The sequence below is a fragment of the Abrus precatorius genome, unplaced genomic scaffold, assembly GCF_003935025.1.
Source record: "Abrus precatorius isolate BTA unplaced genomic scaffold, Abrus_2018 Scaffold10, whole genome shotgun sequence".
Taxonomy (NCBI): domain Eukaryota; kingdom Viridiplantae; phylum Streptophyta; class Magnoliopsida; order Fabales; family Fabaceae; genus Abrus; species Abrus precatorius.
In genome coordinates, this window is record NW_020874292.1 from 27,912,062 (window position 1) to 27,933,282 (window position 21,221).

The 21,221-nt window shown below is 28.9% G+C and overlaps 1 protein-coding gene across 5 annotated transcripts; it reads left to right on the plus strand.

Annotated features, from left to right (window-relative positions):
- The first annotated feature begins 13,027 nt into the window (after positions 1 to 13,027).
- Positions 13,028 to 18,371, plus strand: LOC113845847 (serine/threonine-protein kinase HT1-like). 5 transcript variants are annotated; one of them, XM_027473532.1, is made up of 4 exons: positions 13,028 to 14,049; positions 14,957 to 15,412; positions 17,325 to 17,590; positions 17,915 to 18,369. In XM_027473532.1, the coding sequence occupies exons 1-3, from the start codon at positions 13,522 to 13,524 to the stop codon at positions 17,571 to 17,573; spliced, it is 1,233 nt and encodes a 410-aa protein (XP_027329333.1). In that variant the 5' UTR covers positions 13,028 to 13,521; the 3' UTR covers positions 17,574 to 17,590; positions 17,915 to 18,369. The 5 variants fall into 5 exon arrangements, with proteins under 5 accessions (XP_027329333.1, XP_027329324.1, XP_027329298.1 ...); XM_027473497.1 differs by having other exon boundaries at positions 13,141 to 14,049; positions 17,898 to 18,371; XM_027473506.1 differs by having other exon boundaries at positions 13,141 to 14,049; positions 17,935 to 18,040.
- The last annotated feature ends 2,850 nt before the right edge of the window (positions 18,372 to 21,221 follow it).

Below are 21,221 nucleotides of genomic sequence, written 5' to 3' on the forward strand. Positions count from 1 at the left end.
ATGTTAACTGGTTCTTAAAAGATATTTTAAGATATTAGTTAAAAATTAGAAATAATTTTTTTTATTCAAATGGTAAAAGGTTTATTTAAAATATATTTTAATTAAAATTTCACACTTTCAATTTTTTAACCGGTCATTTCACAACTTTTTAAATGGTTAAAAAGTGGCCGAAAGTGGACATGGAAACGAAAGGAAACAAATTTATTTGGGAGAGAGATGAGGAAGACTTGACGATGGGAAAGCAGTGAGAGCGAGAATGGTTATTATGCAAAAAAAATGAAAGAAAGTTACAAAGAAGTTGAAAAATAGAAAGGCAAAAGAAGAGCAACTAGAAAAAGATTTGCATCAACTAGAGCAATCTGAATGATGAAGTCAGAGTAAGAGAAAGCACTTCACTGATTTGAAAGTTATGAAAATGAAGGATTACAAATTGCAAATGACTCCAGTAACTCATGCAGCGGGAGATGGTAAATGATAATGTCGCCTGGTGAAAACCACTACCCCTAATAATAGCAACATTATCAGAAATATAAGGAGAACCGCAGATAGAATATGAAAACAAAAATCTATAGCTAATAAAATGAAAAGGTATGTCACATCTTTAACACATTATTTATATAACATCAAGAGAGTAATTAATTACTAACTAATTACACACATATATAAAGTAATTAGCTAAATCAGTCATTAACTAAGTTAATTATACCATATAACATAATGCAATAAGGGTTTTTTTCTTTGTCAACCAATCAGATACAAGGATTTTCAAGAGTGCATTTTTATATTGATTTAACACGATTATAAGCAATAATCAATTTTTTCAGATACATACTTAAAATTGAAATCCCAACTGTCACCGTACCTCTGAATCATAAATTACCAAACCAATCCACTTACATTAATATTCCCACAAGTTGACTGTTCTGATTAGAATCCTTAGCTTTTATTATTATTATTATTAAACACGATTACATGTCTTCCAAAATTTTGATGTCATTTTCTTTGGTAGAAAATAATGAGACACATGAAAAATAAGTTATAGTGGAGAGACTGGGGTTGTGGGGCTACTACATCGATTCTCCGTTTGAAGAAGATTTTGTGGCTTCTTCTTATCGTATGATGCACAAACGATGGTAGATTAATCGGCAAAGACAATGCCCATCACCGTCGAAAATTAATAGATTGAATTGCAGTGTGGGACCAACCACAGTTACTCTCTGGCGGTACAAGTAGATCTACGATCCCCATCAAGTGTTCACAAGTGGAAGCTCCTTCTTCTGTTCTCTACAATAAGGCTTCAAAGGACTATATACCCCAATACTAGTAAATGGGACCCTTCTTCACTAATAAAATGGTCCCCTTTCTTTCATAATATATATATATATATATATATGGATTATTGTGATATAATAAATCATTAGTGTGAGTTTAAAGTAATCACTCCAGACACTGATGAAGTAATTTTTAGTAGACGTTTTTGTTGTGTTGGAATAATCTTTTAACTTTAAGAATAAGATTCTTTTAGAATAATATTTTTAAGAATTGTATAGTTCAATCTATCTTACTCACCTTTCATGTTTTTATTTTGCTTGAGAATTCATCGTTAAAAATATTTAATTTTAAAAAATATATTAATATAAATAAAAAATTATTTTCTCTACTATTGCAACCATCCATTGCTACATAAATAAGACTTGGGTTATTATTATTTTATATAAATTACACTCACTTTTCTTGAATAAAGCATAATTTGGTAGAAATTATGTTAAAAAGAATGTGGTTGAGAGTATAATTTTTTCAAAGCCTTAAAATAATCATGAAGGTATTCCATGCTCATCTTAACATTTTCAAGAATATAAAATTAATTCCAATCAGTGATAAATTTTTTCGTTGAATATCATAATATTTTTGAACATTTTTTGTTATAAATAAAAGCAAATAATTGATTAACGTTTTGTAATAACCCTATTTTTTGTTGTTCTTTTCAGTTTATCATCAACTTGTATTATATAGAGAGGGATTGCACCACAAAAAAAAAAAAAAGGACCAGTGACTGTTGTTAGTTACTATAGTTGGATTCCCGCCATTCAAATGTGGGATGCGGAGGTCAATATAGTAAATCTGCATCCTCGTCGAAGTCGGTGTAGAGATAGATGCCGGTCCAAGGTTTCGAAAAGACTATAACATCCTTTGTATGTGCTGCAATTCTAATGTGGCATTATATATATATTGTCAATTTAGATCATAATTCTGAAGCTAAATAGTTTTTAATCAACTTCTTTTAGGGGGAAAAATTCTTAAAATTGAAGTTTTTTATTTTATTTTAAGAATATATTTTAATTTTTTAAAAGAATTATGATAAAATTGCCAAGAACAAATTGGTCACTCTTACACTGTCATGTCTTTGGTCATCCAAATTATAAACACGGTTTTTAAAGTTTCGGGTTGAATTGGGATTTCTGCATGTGCTTTTATTCGTGATAGAGACAATTATGATTTTTGATTGAATTCGAATTAATGCATTAGGTTAACTAACAAGTTAGAACATTTTAATGCGTATTATACATTATTACGCTTAATAAAATATAAAAAGTTATACAGATAGATATTGATATATTTAACTAATTTAAAAATACTGATACCATAATGAAAAAGTTATCATTATAGTAATAATATATTGATATCAAGCAAACCATGAATGCTGATATTATTAAATTAATTAATAGTCACTGTATTTGACAAATATTTCTATTCTCTAACAAAAAAATGCCAAAAATTAATTATAATAAGTATCCCGTACAAAATAACTTTCTAATTTATGTAGACTTTTAAAATTATTAGAAAAAATTAAAATTTTAAGAAAAATAATTAATTAATTCTAATAAATAGATATAAGTAACTTATATTTTGTGGGAAAAAATAATGATTACAAGAAATTAAATATTTTTAAATATGAGCAAATAAAATTCAAGATAAAAATGTAATATCAATAAATTAAAAGCAACAAAATTTGAGATTTTAAAAATATTAAGATAAAAGAAAAATGTTAGAACATAATTGATAATTTTAAAATATTTAAAAATATATGTATTAAAAATGATAAAGTCATGTATTATAAAAAGAAATAAATTATAATATAATAAATTAAATAATTGATAGTTTTTATATAACCTTTTAATAATTAATATACAAATTATATTTATAAAATATTCTAATACTGTATTAATTTAATATTTTAATACTATATTAATTTAGCTTACCCTTGATTATTATAACTAAATTTGCGTTATCCATTGAGTCCAGCGTATGTGTCACTCGCAAGATATTCCCTTTATTTTGTTTTTACTATCTTTACTTTTATACTTATGGAGGATCTCTCTCTTTTGTCAAGCTTTTTTTTTTTTTTTGGGTAAATTTATAAGATTTTTCATATCTTTTAAGAAAAATATTAATAATATGCTCTCTTAAATAGGGTAGTAATAAATAATAAAGGGTATGTTATTATTTGTTTTAATAGTTCATTAATAGCTTATTAACCTCTGGCCACACTTTGGCTCTCTTTTTTTTGTGCATGGGATGTTGGACTCAATTAAGGAAACATCTCCTCCCACTTAAGCTTGTCATAAATCATGACTCATGATGACAGAAATAGATGTGTAAAGACCCCATTTGAAATAGCTTTTGAATAATATTTTAAATCCCATCGCTTTTGGGATCTCCCTGCTCAATAAGGAAGGTAGGTGATCTTTAGCTTTCTTATGCTAATAACATTTGTACCCCGAATCTTAATTTGGCATCACGTATCTCTCAATCATGTGTTAAGTTTCATATACCCTATTCAAAAGGATCATGAATATGTCAAAATGTAATGTGCCTACATGGCATATTGTATACAATATATGTTATAAACGCAATAATTGTCTCTAGTTTATTTGATTTTATGCACCATTATCTTTATTTATTAATTGTTTCTTCCATCGCTCCTTTCTAATAAGCTGTATTAGGCACTGTTCCATGGGACAAAATTTCATCAAGCTACATTGAGGAAAAATATATAAATGTTTAAGACGCTTAGCAAGACAAAAGAATAACGAATAACAAGACATGATTGACCTATGTTGCAAACTTTTGTGGAGATCTATATTCTACTTCATATATTTCTCTGCCCAAACTTGTGCATACAAACTTTTTTTATTCAAATCACTGAAATTTAGTTACTTTATGCGAACATCAATAATATGTGAACTAAGTTGACCCTATATATAGGTCTAGTGTGCGTTTACGTGGTTAAATTGGTTCACTCTCTCTATTCAATGACAAGCTTTGATCATTGGCCAGTGAGGGTCCCTTATAATTTCCTTCTTTTTAATTTCTCTTTAATGACAGAGATTTTCTTGTTTGCTACGTGTCACTGCCAATCTTCATAAATTGACCGTTCCTTTTTATGCGAAACGTTAGTAGAAATTAAATGCCACAAAGAAAGAAGTAAAACTGCTGCCATTATATCCGAAGCTGAAGTATAGTCATTTGTTAATGAATTTATAGGTAATTTGTGACTATAATTCAATGTATAATTATGAAGTGTGACTTTCAAATGTTACCAACAATACAATTGGGAAATAAAGGTAAGGAATGTAAAAATAGGACGAAAGGAATTTAAAAAATTGGAAACTCTCAAAACTGCAAAAGGAAAATGGGAAAGTAGAAGAAAAAAAGTTTTTTTTTTTTTTTTTGCGCTAAAAATAGTATCACCCAACAATTCCACAAATTAAACACCATCTACTACAAGGGCATGCCTTTTTTTTTTTTTTTTGTCAACTTTTTGCTCCATAATCTTCATAGCTGTACTGGCTTGTTGTCTATTGGGTCAATAAAATGAAAAACTTTAGGCTTCCGTTTGTCATCATTTCCCAATTGGGTTTTAGACATAGGCCCATGAGACATAGTCTTTGTGTAGGCGTGGCCTTTTTAATAAAATTAAAAAAAAATGAAACAAAGAAAATACAATATAAACGAGTTGATGAAACCTATTTTAAGAATCATTAATGTCTCTTTTTCCTTTTGATTAACTTTTTATCCTTTTAGTCGCTAATTTTACCACTCGTATGATAATAGAGTTAGAATTTAATTAAAATATATTAACCGTGTAAATTTCTTTTACACTGTTATTCAATAATAAACTATCACACGATTAAAAATTATTAAATTTTACAATAATTATTTTAAAAGTTGTATTTACGGTGGATTTTAATTGATTAAAATGTAAAATTTTTATATTGATAATATATTGAAATTAAACTCTTTTAAACATGCATTTGGTTGCACCGTTTTTTTTGTGGTTATTATTTTTAATTGAGTGCTGAAACTATCTTTTTGTATTACTAAAGTCATGTTATTATAGTTCTTTTAAAAAAGAAAACGTTTTTAATTAATTATTTGAAATTAAAAAATCTAATTAGCTGTATAACAATTAGTAATTCAATGTTTTAAAAAGTCATTTAAGTTATGACGATTTGATGATAAAATCGTTTTGAAAAAATGTTAAAATTTTATTATAGTAATTAATTCGTTTTTATCTTGTTAATCTTGGATATTTATCATGGTTCATTTAATCCTCACAACTTGATGGCAAACTTTCATGATGAATTTTATATTAATGAAAATTATTAAAATGTATTTGCTTTAATTAAAGAGGAATAATTTAAATATTACAGTTTATTAATACGATAATTTATCAAGTAACACTTGAAATGCAATAGTTTAGCAGTCCAACATCGTTATATTTATTAATTTTGCAATAAAATTAAAATGGTCAAAAACTAATATTGTCTATTTAAAGAGTTAAATTAGTCACCACAGCTTGTTAATTTCATTATTTGGACATATGCTCAAATGCAATAACACGATAATATGACAATTGCAAATTTAATCAGAGGAATCTTCTAAAGTATAGTCATTTGCCCCTTAATTACAATCAACAAGCTCATAAATTTTTTAAAACAATGAAATATATATACTAGACGATTGAGAGCATACAATTTATTCGAATATTAAAAATATAATAAATAAAAATGTTTAAATAGAAAATAAAACAAATCTTTTAACACTTCAGTATTCTAGCATATTTCTGAACTCAAAAAATTGAACCTCGTTTTTCTCGTCACATTAAAATGTACGCATTCTATTAGCCTCGTTTCATATGCATAAAAGAGGGCTGATTATATAATTGAATTATTCGGTAATCATCCAAATAAATTCAGGGATCACCAAATCCAGGTGGTGATATGTTACGCTTCGATTTTAGTACGTTATAAATAAATTTATAATTTCGCCAAAGTTATATTATTTTTATATGCATTTTTTATTTTTTTTCCCTATTAAAATTTTCCCTATCGTGCTTTTACCCACATTTTTTCTTACATCTATCTCTCGTGTGTAAATATATATATATATATATATATATATATATATATATATATAACTTGTACAAAAATATAAAAAAAAACTTCTTTCAATACCTTATCACTATTAGTTTGATAGAAAGAATTCTACTATATATTTGGAGATGTAAATCTGTTCTAATTAACGCATAAATAGAATGATTAGTTTTATTTTTATTTAAATAAAATTTTAAAAAATGACAAAATTTTTTATATAAAATTAGCTTAATATAATTTTTTTGACTTAAACAAATTTTATAAATTTACTTATGTGAATATTTTTACTTAATTTTCTCTTTTTTTTATTTTTGTGCCTAACATTAACTTTTATATTCAACTTTATTCTTTCTCTCATATCTAACTCTTCTCTTTTTCTTTCAACTCTTTGTTCCCTTCACCTCATACACAACTACTCTCTTCTTTTCCTACTCTCACTTCACCTCATACCTATTTTTTCCTCTTACTTTTATATTTAATTATCCACATTCCTCTTAATCTACTACCACTTCTATAACACTACTTTATCGTTATTTATCATCAGTTTTTTCTTTTTTCTACATCTAACTTCTCTTTTTTTTAAATACAAAAATTTTACTTAAGTTAAAATAATTTATTTAAATTAAAAATATATAATTAAGTTAATTTTATATTAAAATATTTTATTATTTTCTGTATTTTTATTTAAGTAAATCCATTTTCCCTTTCGCTTAAGAAAAATAAAAATGTAGTCCAATTCTCCCGTTAATTGAAACGGATCCGCATCCTACATTTAGTTAGCATTTGAAAATTAATTTCACTGTCATCTACATACGAAGAATATTCCTTTTCACTATTCTATTATTTGTGAAAATCCTGGTCATGAAAAGTAATAATGTCTCCTTCCCCACTCAAAAAAAGGAAAGAAAAACCAAGTCTGAACAATTACTTGTTTGTGATCAAGATTCACGAGCCCAATAGTTTCAGCCATGAATACTTGCCACATGTCCACACGTGTACTGTAGATTGGGCCCAAGTTGATTCTTGGTATATAGACTCGTATATTGCATTTCTTACCACTTCCCTGCAATACAGTCACTCTATAAACACAAATTATATTCCTATAATAAATCATATACATTTTAATTTTTCTCCATCACATCGTTTATCTCATTTTCCATTTTTTCCTCTTCTTTTCATATATCTCTCCATTTCTCTCTTATTGAATGAATGTTTGTATTTCTTTTAGTGAAAATGTCTATAAAGTAAGTCATGTTTGGTTATGTAAGAAAATAGAGTTTACACGTTTACTAAAACAAAAAAGATCATGTTGCACCGACAAGTGGGGGAAAGTTCATTTTGAAGAGATAAAAAGAGGCCCTAAAACCCTCTTCTAAACCTCAATGGACGTTGGATGCAATAAGAATTCATTGTGAAGTATTGAAGGAATGATAACCGAGGTGTCTCCTTGATTGGTTACATGGAAAAGAACACAAACGAAATGAAAAAAGGTAAAGAGGCTCTAATGAAGGAACAGGGTACCTTAACAACAGGTGATGAAGACCCAACAATGGCAGTGGAAAGATGCAAAGTCTCATCACTAGTGGCTCCCAATTTGGCCAAGAAGCCAATGCCTTTGAGTTAGCGCCAGGATGTCAACACGTAAGTAAGTGGAAGATTGGTCACGTGTTGATGTAGACAACTCTAAAACCCATGTGACGGTAAGCATGAAACCCCTTCTAGCAGCATCAAGTTTCCTTGAAAACAACTATTGATTAATGATTATGTTGTTTTCACGATTACTTCTTTTTTCTTGACTATTGTATAGCTTTTCAAGGCTATGCAATTGTCGTCACCAGTAATCATACTGCTTTAAACGGATTTTCATTCAAGTGTTTGTCATTTAAGAGCTAAAAGAACAATAGATAAGATGAATGATATGATAAACAACTTTAAAAGAATAATTAAAATTGTTATTTTAATTTATGTAAAATTGTAAAGTGACAAATAAAAAATTAAAATTATAATTGCTATATATGTGTTGCTCTTGCTTAAAATTTTTTGGATTTATCGCTAGTTTAAACATTGTGTGTAAATTAAATTTAACTTTATTACGAATGTTTTAGACTCAAACAAAATTACTTATAAAAAAAATCCATGCTTCTAAACCAAAATGACAGTGAGTATATGAGATTCTTATTGGTGTTTATTATAAAGGTTTTTTCTTTATTTGTATTAGTATTAGTATTTAGTGAAAAGTTAAATATGGTGAATTTTATGATTTGGTGGAACAACTTTACAAAAGTTTTTGAATCTATTGTTAGGAAGGAATTATTAAGTGGCCTGAGACTATAATTTGCCACTCATATCTTATCATTTATGAATTCTTTTAACTTGTATATCTAGCATAGTTTGTATGATTGAGATTACATGTTCTTGAACCATATAATTTATTTCGTTGTTATGACTTGCACAATTTAAAATAACAAATCCCTAGACCTTGGCACCCTCTGATTTTTGTTTAAATGATCATTCATATACAAACGTGGAAAATGAAAAAATTTGTTGCACCTGCTATTGTATGTTTTTCTTTGTCCGGAGAATTACAAAACCAGAACCCTCCTACATGGCTACATGCTGCATCTGATGAGTCCACAGCAGAAAGAACCACAGCCATTTCCACAGTGTATTCTAACCATTGGACACCTATTTTGCGGGCCTTATTGTGCAACAAGAAAGAAACATTAAATAGTGGTGTAGACTAGAGGGTTTGGTACGAGTGTATTATGTTTCTCTTGTCTTTTTTTTCTTTCAACTTTCTCTTTTTAACACTTTTAATTTTTTTCCTCTTGTTTGTTTTAAAAATATTTAAATTTACATTTTATTTTTACTAATAATTGTAATAGAATAATGTTATATTTTTCTATAATTTTTTTTTGTCAATTTTCTTAATATTTATAAAGCATTAAATAAAAAATATATTTAATATCTTAAAAATAAATTAAGAATTTGATATTTTCTTTATTGAACAATAAATAAATTAGTAAAAACATATTGCAAGAAATTTTAAAGCATTTCATTACAAAAATACTATATTATAACCTTTTTTTTATTATTTTTAGAGATTTGTTTAAGAAGTACTCAAAAGATGACTGATTCTTGTTGTTTTCATTATTTTTATTATTCATATTTAAAATTAGTAATAAAAAATTGTTTGTAAAATATTAGAAATATAAAAAAAATTATCTTAAATTAAAAAATACTATGAATGGATAGTTGGTTCAAACAGTACATGTTAATTTTATTAAAAAATAAGATTGTATTTGAATTTTGTATATTTTTTTAAAAATTCTAAAATATTAATATTCTTCACTTAAATAAAATTATTTCTCATGGAGAATGTTTGTAATTATCACGACACAAGTCACACATCCGGTGTCTAAAGACATTTACTATTCATGATAGTTAATACATTTGTCCATTTTTCGTGGTAATTAATTTTGTTAATTAGATCTCCTATTTTAGTTTATCTTCATACGTGTAAATAAAAGATTTGGACATAGATTTTAGAAAAACATAAAAAGAGTCATTTTCTATTCACCACTTTAAATTACTTTTATGATAAATTTTCATTATTTTTTTCTATAGTTGATTTTCTATTATGATATCATAGCATAAACCTACTTATCTCTAAGATTATCAATGCAATTCAACTTGTATATAATGCTCCTGTAACATTCCCTAAAGCCAATAAATTTGAATGTTGGAGAAAGCCCATGAAAGCTGAAATTACAACTCTTGAACTTAAACCATATATAAGACATTTGTTGACTTACCTCACAAATGAAACTATAGAAAGGTATAATATTAAGTTAATTGTAAAAGGTTATAACCAAATCAAATGCGTAGATTATTTAGATAATTTTTTTTCCTTTAGCTAAAGTTTCCACAATTAGAGTAGTTCTGACTTTAGCATTAATTTATCATTGATAATTACATTAATTGGATGTAAATAATGTCTTTTTGTATGAAAATTTAAAAAAAAAATATTTACATGACTATTATTCAAGGTATGCAAGTATGCACTCTTAAAAAGTTTGCAAACTAATTAAATCGCTATATGGAATGAAACAAGGGACCATACAATAGTTTGAGAAACTTTGTTTATTTTTATCAGTCTAAGATATCATCAAGCTAATATTGATAATTCTCTTTTTCTCAAGTTTATTGCTTTATCCTTTATTGAGTTAGTTGTTTATGTTGATCATATTATCCTACTTGAAAATTTCTTCTCTAAATTCACTTCTTTCAAAGAACATATGACACACCTTTCAAGATAAAAGATCTAAACATTTTGAAATACATTTTAGGCTTTGAAGTAGTTTATTCTTTTTAAAAATATCTCTTTTACAACGCAAATATTGTTTTGATCTCATACACGATTCTACCTTACTTGCAAGCTAACAAATACCCATTTAGATCCAATTATTCACCTCTATCTAAATAATGGCCAACCAATCTTAAATTTTTTTTTATATAGAAGACTTGTTGAAAGATTATTGTATCTTATAGTTACTCAGTCTAATATCGCTTTTTTTACCTAACAAGTGAGTCAAATTTTTAATTCTCCATTTTATACTCACCATAGAAAAGCACTTTGTATATTGGGTACTCAAAGAAAGCTGTTGATCTTGGATTATTTTTTTCAAGACAAACTCACCTTCAAATCCAAGACTAGTCTGCTGACTAGAGAAGTTGTTTGGATAGTTACTACTTTGTCTAAGATTTTTGTTTCTTCATTAGAGACACTCTCATAAGTAAGAAATCTAGAAAACAACTTATTATAGTTAGATCATTTACAAAGACTGAATATTAAATCTTATGTGTCGTAACTTGTAAATTTCAATAGCTACATTTTTTCTTTCAAAATCTTTGAATTACACTACACAACAAAGTCTAAACCCTAAACATACTTAAACACTTAGAGATAGATTATCATATAATTTGAGACAAATTGCAATATAAATTGCAATATGATATTCTGCATCTTCTTTCCATCTCAACTTAGGACCAACTGACAAACTTCTTCACTAAAGCTTTGTTGCCTAAAGCTTTTACATGTTTTCCTTTCCAAGCTTATAGTACTTAATACTTTTTGTCCTCCAACTTACGGCGGAGTATTAGAACACAAGTCACAAATCCAACGTCCAAAGACCTCTACTATTTTTTACCGTTAATATAATTGTTTATTCTTTGTTGTAACTTATTTTGCTAATTAGTTTTCCTACTTTTATTTATCTTTATTTGTATAAATAAAAGATTTAGAAAAATATACAAAGAGTGATCTTATATTCATCACTTTCAATTACTTTTTTATGTTGATTTTTCATTATTTTTTTCTACGATTGATTTCCTTTCAGAAATCATCAGGAAGCAAAAAAAAGATCTTCATTAACTTGATTAGTTCAATCATATCCCACAACTTTACTTTCCTTTTAATTTCTTGAAAAGATCGGATTCCGCGCTTGGAATCTCTGCTTCGCAAAACTGCAGACCAATGCTTCAAGGGCAAGCCTTCAATGATCTGAAATTAAAATGCTTAAAGAACATCTTGCTTTCCTCCATCAAATTAAACTGTGTTAACTTTTGTCCTAATGCTCCATAGCAAAAATTGACGTAGATCCAAGTTATATATATAATTCACTTCTAAAATTGCATAGATTTGTTATATCATGTATTTTAAGTTAAATTAATGATAAATAATTTTTTATTTTACCAACAAATTTACATTAAAAAGAATCTTATTTTAAAATCAATTGCAAGGTCCTCCAATTACTATTTAAGGATATATTTCACAGTAAGATTTTATAAAGAAAAGTGGGAGTAAAATTTTAATTTTCAATATATATTCTTTAGTTTGATAATTTTTTAAAATAAAAATAATTTAGAGTAACATATATTTAATATGTTGATACATGTTTAGTTGAGGTTATTTTTTTAAAAAATAGTTATTTTTGCTTTAAAAGTTTAAATTAATAAAAAAGTAATCATTTTTACAAAATATATTGAATTAAACACACATAATCTTTTATTTATTTTTGTAAACATTATATGTATTTTTTTAAAATAATCTATTTTCCTTTTTCTCTAAAAAATAAATATTTATTTTCCTTTTTATAAAATATGCTGAATGTGTAAAAAATGATTTTTTTTTATTATATGTACTTAAAAAAACACTTATTTTATCAAATTTTATAAATAACTTTAAAAAGTGACAATTATTTCTTAAAAAATATTCATTTTGAAATATGCATCCACTGCATGATTAGGATTTGGTGCGGTGGGTAACTTTTGTGAATAAAGAGAATCCCCATGGTTACCATGCAGTACCAGCAATACAAGTATCACAGTGAAGAGAAGCTTCATTTTTCACAGTGATAGAAATTATGTTTTTTGGTATGAATTAAGAACTCTTTCTTTACTTGACAATTGGCACTTCAAACTTGCCCAGTGTTTTTTCTTTTTGTTACGTTACACGCCTATGCCACTTGTATTCTAGGAACTTTTGGGTCCCCCCAACAAGGATGGGGATATATCCAAAGTCTGAGAACACTGCAAAAGCACCAATTGTTGGACGTGCTAACAGCAAAGCTCAAGTCACCTCGCTTTGTATTGTGACCACTAAGCATTGATGATAATGCAGAACCAAGGAAGCTGAATTAGATCCACCAAATCTCTCTCTCTCTCACTTGCTATAATTAGTTCACTTTTGAACCAAGTAGTCACGAGACACCCTTGAAGCTTTTGCCTTTGAATTCTTCTTTATGCTGCTAAACAACCTAATCTTAGTAGGAAAAACCGTGAAAACTCCTTCTTCTTCCTACCATCAGCACAATTTCATTTTTATGCCTTCAATTCCTTAAGCAACGAAATCCCAACATTCCTCTTTGTTTCGTTCTTGCATGCTGCAAGGCCTTTCATCCATCACAACTTTGATACACCAAGTAATCATTGGCTGACAAAGGGTCTTCTTTGAACATGCAAACTCATCAATTTGATGGTTTAATAAAAAACCAAACACACTTTTCATTCTTCCTTGGAACTCATGCTTCAAAACCAACGTTCAGGGGGGAAACTTCTTTTAACTGTCTCTTTTGACAGCAAAGGTTTCACAAACGCAAACGCACACACTTGTTTTATCACTTCAATGGCAGGGTCATGTTTCCACGGGCTTCGTTTGAGGAGGTCAAAGAGTAAATCTTTACCAGACCCTTCATCTTCATACAGGGCCCGAATGGATTCTGAAGAGGAGAAGATGGAAAGGAAGAGATTTGATAGCACAGAATCTTGGTCCATGATATTGGACTCAGTGGAGACATGGGAAGCTTCAAAGGAGGAGCAGGGGCAGGAGCAAGAGGAATGGAATGCAGACTTATCACAGCTTTTCATAGGTAACAAGTTTGCTTCTGGGGCTCACAGTAGAATCTACCGTGGAATCTACAAGCAGAAAGCCGTTGCTGTCAAAATGGTGAGGATTCCAGCGCAGGATGAGGAGAAAAGAGCCTTACTAGAACAGCAATTTAACTCCGAAGTGGCTTTACTTTCACGTCTCTTTCATCATAACATAGTGCAGGTATGGTGTTAGTGTTAGGTACTCTTATGGTAGTTTGTTTGTTTATCCTTTATGGGATTTTGTCTGAAACTTGGAGGTAAACAAGAGCTAAGTTTGTGTTTGTGAGTGAATATCTTTAGTTTTGGTTTTTCCCATGAAGAGTCGCTGCCACTTGCCACTTTAGGAAAAAAAAAATAATGATAGAATTTGTGAATGACTAAGCTCAGGTATTGTTTGTCAAAGTGAAATAATTCAGAAACAGAAAAGGAGGCAAAGAGGGACTTGTAGAATTTAAATAAGTAGATTGGCTCAGTAACATTAACAATACTCCAAATTGCTGTCAAATTATTGATTTTTCTTTCTATTTGCCGTTTTTTAGGGATGCAACATGAGTACTATCAATGATTTCTTTTTGTCCTTCGGTTTTTGGAAAGGCCACGAGGTATCCTACCTTTTTGAGTGTTACTGTGTTAGACCAATATGATTTAGCCCTGGCCGCAAAGTACTCCGATTGAGTTTAGAATCCCTGCACTGCTGGTAAAGTTGGCCCAAACAGAGCTTACTTTTCCAGGTGCAATCTTATCCAAGTGAGCCACACCTAGTGAGTGTCCAAGGGTTTTGATACCATTGCCAAGTGTCATCAACACATTTATAAAACAAAGCCACATCACCATCAGGAAAGCCCAACATTTATGTGCATCACATCATCGTAAGCGGACTAATAAAGTTAACATATTGTATTGAAAATTGTATCAATTTTTTATTTAACGTTTTATAGACAAATTTTCATTAATCCAACTGTTATGGGGTTATTTACTCCATTGGGGGTAGCATAGACAAACCCTTATGTGTGGTCATGCAATCTTTAGCTGCAGATTATTGATGAGTGCATAAGGGTCTGATCCTTAAAATCACTCTACATTTACAGTTTATTGCAGCATGTAAAAAACCGCCAGTGTATTGTATCATAACAGAATACATGTCACAAGGAACTCTGAGGATGTATCTGAACAAAAAAGAGCCATACTCCCTTTCTATGGAAACAATACTAAGGCTAGCTCTTGACATATCTAGGGGTATGGAGTACCTTCATTCACAAGGTGTGATTCACAGAGATCTCAAGTCAAATAACTTGCTTCTCAATGATGATATGAGGGTTAAGGTGGCAGATTTTGGCACATCGTGTCTTGAAACACGATGCCGAGAAACCAAAGGAAACATGGGAACATATCGTTGGATGGCACCAGAAATGATTAAGGAAAAGCCTTATACTCGCAAAGTCGATGTGTACAGTTTTGGTATTGTTCTTTGGGAGCTCACAACCGCTCTACTTCCCTTCCAAGGAATGACCCCAGTGCAAGCTGCTTTTGCTGTGGCTGAGAAGGTGAGATGGCCATGCCTAAACTCTAAATATTGTATTCTTTATTGTGCTACATGCATAAAATAGATGATTGCATCACTTTACTGCTTGGCAATTCTGATTATTTTTTTCGTTTGAATTTTTTCTTTAATCCTTTCTTGGTTTTCTAATAGTCTTTTTTACAAAATTCCTTCTTAGTACACTAACACCTTCTTTGTAGCCTAATGGTAAAGAATTATTCTTTCTAAGTTGACACATGGTAGGTCAAGTTGATCGTGGAACTTGCACCCAGTTGTTACATTGTCAAGATGATTGATGGGACAAATTCTTTGTAGTCAGAATTATACTAAATATATGGGTATTTCTGCCTTGAAACAGTTTGGCTTCTGAATAAGGATGAATGAAATTATCTTTTGTAAACCATTTGTTTCCCCTAACTGGACTAAGAAGATATGTGATTATTTGAGTTTTATATACATATGGTGTAAATAGATGCAAAAGGTTCAAAATATAGCAGCTATTGCAACTCTACAAACTAAAGTATCAACTGTAATAATACAATGAATACGCACATCCAAAAGGGAAATTTGGTTTAGATCTCTCCCAATACCCAATCTTTTAAAGCTATAAACCACCTGCTACAACAACAAATTAAGTTTAAAAAAAAATTTCCAATCCTCTAATTGTATAGTGGTTAGAGAATCGTCTCTAAGGCAGGGTTACTCGGAAAATCTTTCTCGTCTAGCAGTTGAGCCCTCAGTTCATGGGCGTCATGTCTAATCTGATAAGGCAATCAGGATGTCAATTCTATTTTGATAAGTGCATCCACTGTTGTTATGACTTACTAGTAGCGTTTAGTGTTTTACATATTCACCTCCATTTTAGTAGGATGTTAGACTGAATGGCAGTGTGTTGCCTTCCTTCAACTGGGTCAATCTACTCTCATCTCTCACCATAGTTCCAGTACCATAAATAACTTCTTTAAGAATTTCCGGGAGTTTTGTTTTGCTAAAATTTCTAATATTCTTTTATACCTCTTCTGTTAGCTTGTCTGACAAATTGCTTAGTGTTACTCAAAATATGAGGTGAGGAGTACAAAAATCTTGTAACTACTAATAGTATTGTTCAAAATGATTTCAGTGTCACGATCATGGTTTACTTGGTCATAGAACTTTCCTATAGAATGCAATTTTTCTTCAGTGAAAGCAAAGTAGCAAACTACTTACCATAGGCTACATATAGCATAAAGTGTGCATCTGCTAATCTTGATTCCAATTCCATGCATATGTAGTTATCAGGAGTCACTAGTCAGAATACACTGTCATCTTGCATCTCACCAGTTGCTTGTATAGTCAGGTCTCGGTGTAAAACTTGATAGTGTGGCAGCATTCCCTGAATTCTAGTCATGGAAATCTGAATTACTTGAACTAAGAAAGATAGGTATTGGGTTACATGTGCATAATCAAATCTGAGCAATGATCATGGATTATTTTAATCAGCAGTCCTTTAACAAAGTGAACTTTTTTTTTGTTGAAAAGTGTAATAGTCGGTGCTTGTGTCTTCTAGTCCTAATAATGGGAAGCACTGATGCATGGGCCTAGGAGGTGTTCCCTCTCGAGTCCCAACAAGCACACACTAATATGGCCCAACCTGTTAAAAAATGTAACAGACCAACAGTTGTTGCATTTTGGTGCATATATTAATCAAAAGTAGTTCTTGGACTTTAAATACATGGCTAGCCACAATGTCTCATATATAGTGCTTTCCCATGTAGCGCACACATCCCGTTTCCCATCTCCTTGAACCCCCAAAAAAAGTCCTTGGATTTCACCTTATAATAATATTAACTTCGAGCCTTAAGCATAATGAAAAAGCTTAATACTATCATAAGTGTTAAGTATTTTGATTTAAAAACTGATTAATTTATTTTGATCAGAATGAAAGGCCTCCTTTGCCAGCTAGTTGTCAGCCAGCACTAGCACATCTGATAAAGCGTTGCTGGTCAGCAAACCCCTCGAAAAGGCCAGATTTCTGCGATATTGTGTCCACTTTGGAGAAGTACGATGAGTGTGTGAAAGAGGGCCTACCGCTAACTCATCATTCAGGACTAGTAAGCCGAAATGTAATTATTGAACGCCTAAAAGGCTGTGTATCCATGAGCTCCTCCATACCTGTACATGCTTGATTCCCCCTACAATTAAGGTATATAAATTGTCCTTATCTTCCATACGATCATTGTATTACTTTAATATATACATAGTCCATCATAGTTTATACAAGCATAATGTTCTTTCAACTGTATTATGAACAGTACTTCAGGAAAATTTCAAGTTTGGCTCTTTTATTTTTGCCCCCTTCTTTTCAGGACTTGTACAACTAAATATTCTTTACTGCATAATAACACAAGTTTCGTTTCAGTCTAGTAAGATGTTTAAGTGGGATTGTTTAATAAACTAAGAAAAAGACACATACTATATTGTGGGTGTAAGCAAAAGTTGAGTAACATTAGTCTTGTGTAACTAACAGCAAACAGTAATCTGAAGCAGCTCACCAACTACCAACAACCAGTGGCTAAGCAAACTCAGCAACAACATCCATCTACCCAACATTACAACCTGAGGGCAAAGTATTATCAGCAACTGCTACATTCCACCTACCACGAACGCTGACATTAGTCTTAAAACTACACACTTTGTTGGAACCTCACTTGCTATGATGCCCTTGTCCTTGTCTTTAAAGTTTCCATCTTAAAATTGCTAGCCTAAGCGTAAGGAATTTGCAATGTTAACTGCAAAGGATTAAATGAAATAATTTTTAATATAAATCTAGATCATTAGATGATGTTTAGAGAATGTATACCTGGCATTAGAGAGGAATTGGCTATCTGATGTGAGAATCACACGTTATCACAGATTTGGTGTAACTTAGATTTAGAGTGCGTTTGCATTCATGTTTAAATTATCATGAATTTACATTTTTTTTTCAATGTTATTACTCATAATTCTACATTAAATTCATATTTATAATTTTTTCGACAATTTTAATACACTTATTAGTGGTTGTCAGCCAAAATATCTTGCTGGCTACACAACAAGGCAACGTTAGCCGTGGTACCTTCAAAATGTTCATCCATCAGAATTGAGAACTACCCAGAACTATGCTTCTGCCCATGTCAGCTATATTTAATTGCCGGCAAAGTATTAAATTAAATTTTTATAGTTTTAATTAGTTATGGTAAATAATTAGCTCAAAAAAAGTTATTGAAACCATGAATAATTAATTTTAGTTTAGTTGGCATATTTTGGGTTAAAAAAGAAAATTAATCACTGGCATCCTTTACTCAAATGTCACCTTGTCACAATATTTTAAACTATAAATATAAATGAAACCTTAGTTAATCGAAATTTTGATAACCCTAAATTTTTCAACCCCTTAATTTCTATAAATTTTTTTTATTTTTCTTGTCATTTCACTCATCACATTTAATTATCTTTCTCTCTCTTCCCTTTTTTTTTTCAACCCCTTCCATACACATGATTAAGTATTAAGCTTTAATTAACATATTACAAATTTCCAACTATCTATAATTGCACTAAACTTTATTCTTATCTCTCTTTTCTTCTTAAAGTATATATACCATATTAAGCTATGAAATCTGTGTTTCCAATATTATTACGAGTTCGGATTAATCTTTTACAAATTTGGAATTTTGATGTTGAGAACTTTGTCGAATGCCTCAAATTAAGCCTATATGAGTCTCACAAACAAGATTCTTAACTCATTATTATCACTGTTGATGCTGCACAAGTATGTATCAGAGAACAATTAAATTGAATTATTTATTTTTATATATTAAATTGAGTCTTTATTTTTAGATAAAAATATTTTTAATAGTTATTTTCTTGTCCATTAAATTACATGACATATCTTATATTCAACATTTATTTATTCATTTTAAATATAACTTATTTCCTTTTATTTTAATTTTAATTTAATATAAAATCTTAATACATTATATTAAATTCACAATATTTTTTAAGAATAAACTGAATTTTATAATTATTACAATGTTAATCAATCTTAATTTAAATTCAAGTATTGACACAATGCATTAATAAAGATAAAATGGGATTTTTGGATCAATCTTATTTAATTCTACTTAATACAATAGAATATTTATCATCAATAATAAAAATAATTTTTAATTTTGTAAATTATTAAAAGTAGTTATATAATATATCTTTAATTTTTATTTTAAAACTAATTTTAATTTTAACTTAAATTGTTTATATTTTTTATTTAAAAAATTAAATTATGTTTTATTTAAATAAATGAGATAGATTTACACAATTTTTTCACACAACTTAAATGTGATTTTTGAGGATTTAATTAGTTAGTCTACACTCTTGAATATAATTTGAATTTTGAATAGTTAGAAAAGAGAGAGAAAGAGAATAAAATATTTTAATTTTTTATATTTTTTAATCATAAATGTTAAATTTTTTTAAATTTAATTTTACATATTCAAGGCTTGTAGCCTATGTTTTTTTTTAAGTTAATACTTTAAACATTTCAAAATGGATATAAAAAATTATTTTCTTATGGTTTATTATATAAAATTAATATTTTTTTTATTAAAAAACATTTATCATACTAAAAAATAATAAGTTTTTAAAAATTATTATTTATCATTTAAAGTTATCAACCGCATTTTTCTCCTTAATGCTTAATGAATTAAAGATGCACACAATTATGGACGAGAAGACAAGAAATGAAGAAAAGATGAACACGTAGCCGGAACATATACCAAACTCCACAGCTTATCTTCCTTTCGTGTTATCTACCTATCACTTCACCAGCCACCAAGCCCACGAAATATAGTAAGTATCAAACCTGCGGCATGAAATCATTACAAATTCGAAACAATCCAATCTGATTTGAATCCATATAATTGGAAATTTACTTCTTCTACTTTTTAAAATGTGAATCTTTATTTATAAAAAAAATTAATTAATTTATTTATTATACTGTTTTTCCTTTAATTTTTTAATATTTATAATTAAATTATTCACTATTATTCAATTTATAAATTATTTTAATTTTATAATATCTTTACAGCGCATTAAGTTACTAGCTACTAACAAGTAAAAACCAATTTAAAACAAGTTCAATACATTTAAAATACATAAGAGTTAAGTGGATTTTATATTAGCTTATTTTATTATTCTTATTTAAAACAAGTTCAATAAATTTAAATATGGATCGATTCTATGACTCTAATAACGAACAAAAACAAAATTATATACATCAAGTGGAACAAAATTTAATTGGCCTTCTATTTATTCATAATCAAAACCACGTGTTTGATTCCAAATATATTCTAAGACTTTTGATTGTGTTAGCACTCCTGGTTGGGCTAAATAAGTTTATCTTTGCCTGAATTTATTTTATTTTTTTAATTTGATTAAAATGAAATTATTAGATTTTGTGTAAAAAAAAATTGGTTATATTTGACACAAACTTATACTTTAGTATCTTTATTTGCCAGTGAAGAAGATATCTTAGCAATAAGAAAAAGAAAGGAGACGATCATAAAATAATCCAACCTCTATAATTCATCCTATTTTCATATCTACACTTTAAGTGCTTTACTATTTTTATTTTCATTGCATTGATGAATCCGTAAAAGCCAAGAGGATATATTATATTTTAAAACATCATAGATTCATAATCATGACTAGACTTGAGTAGGGTTGGAACTGAGATAAGAAAACAGCTGACGGGAGTGCTGAGTAAACGAACTTGATCGAGGGCTAGACTGAGAAATTTGACC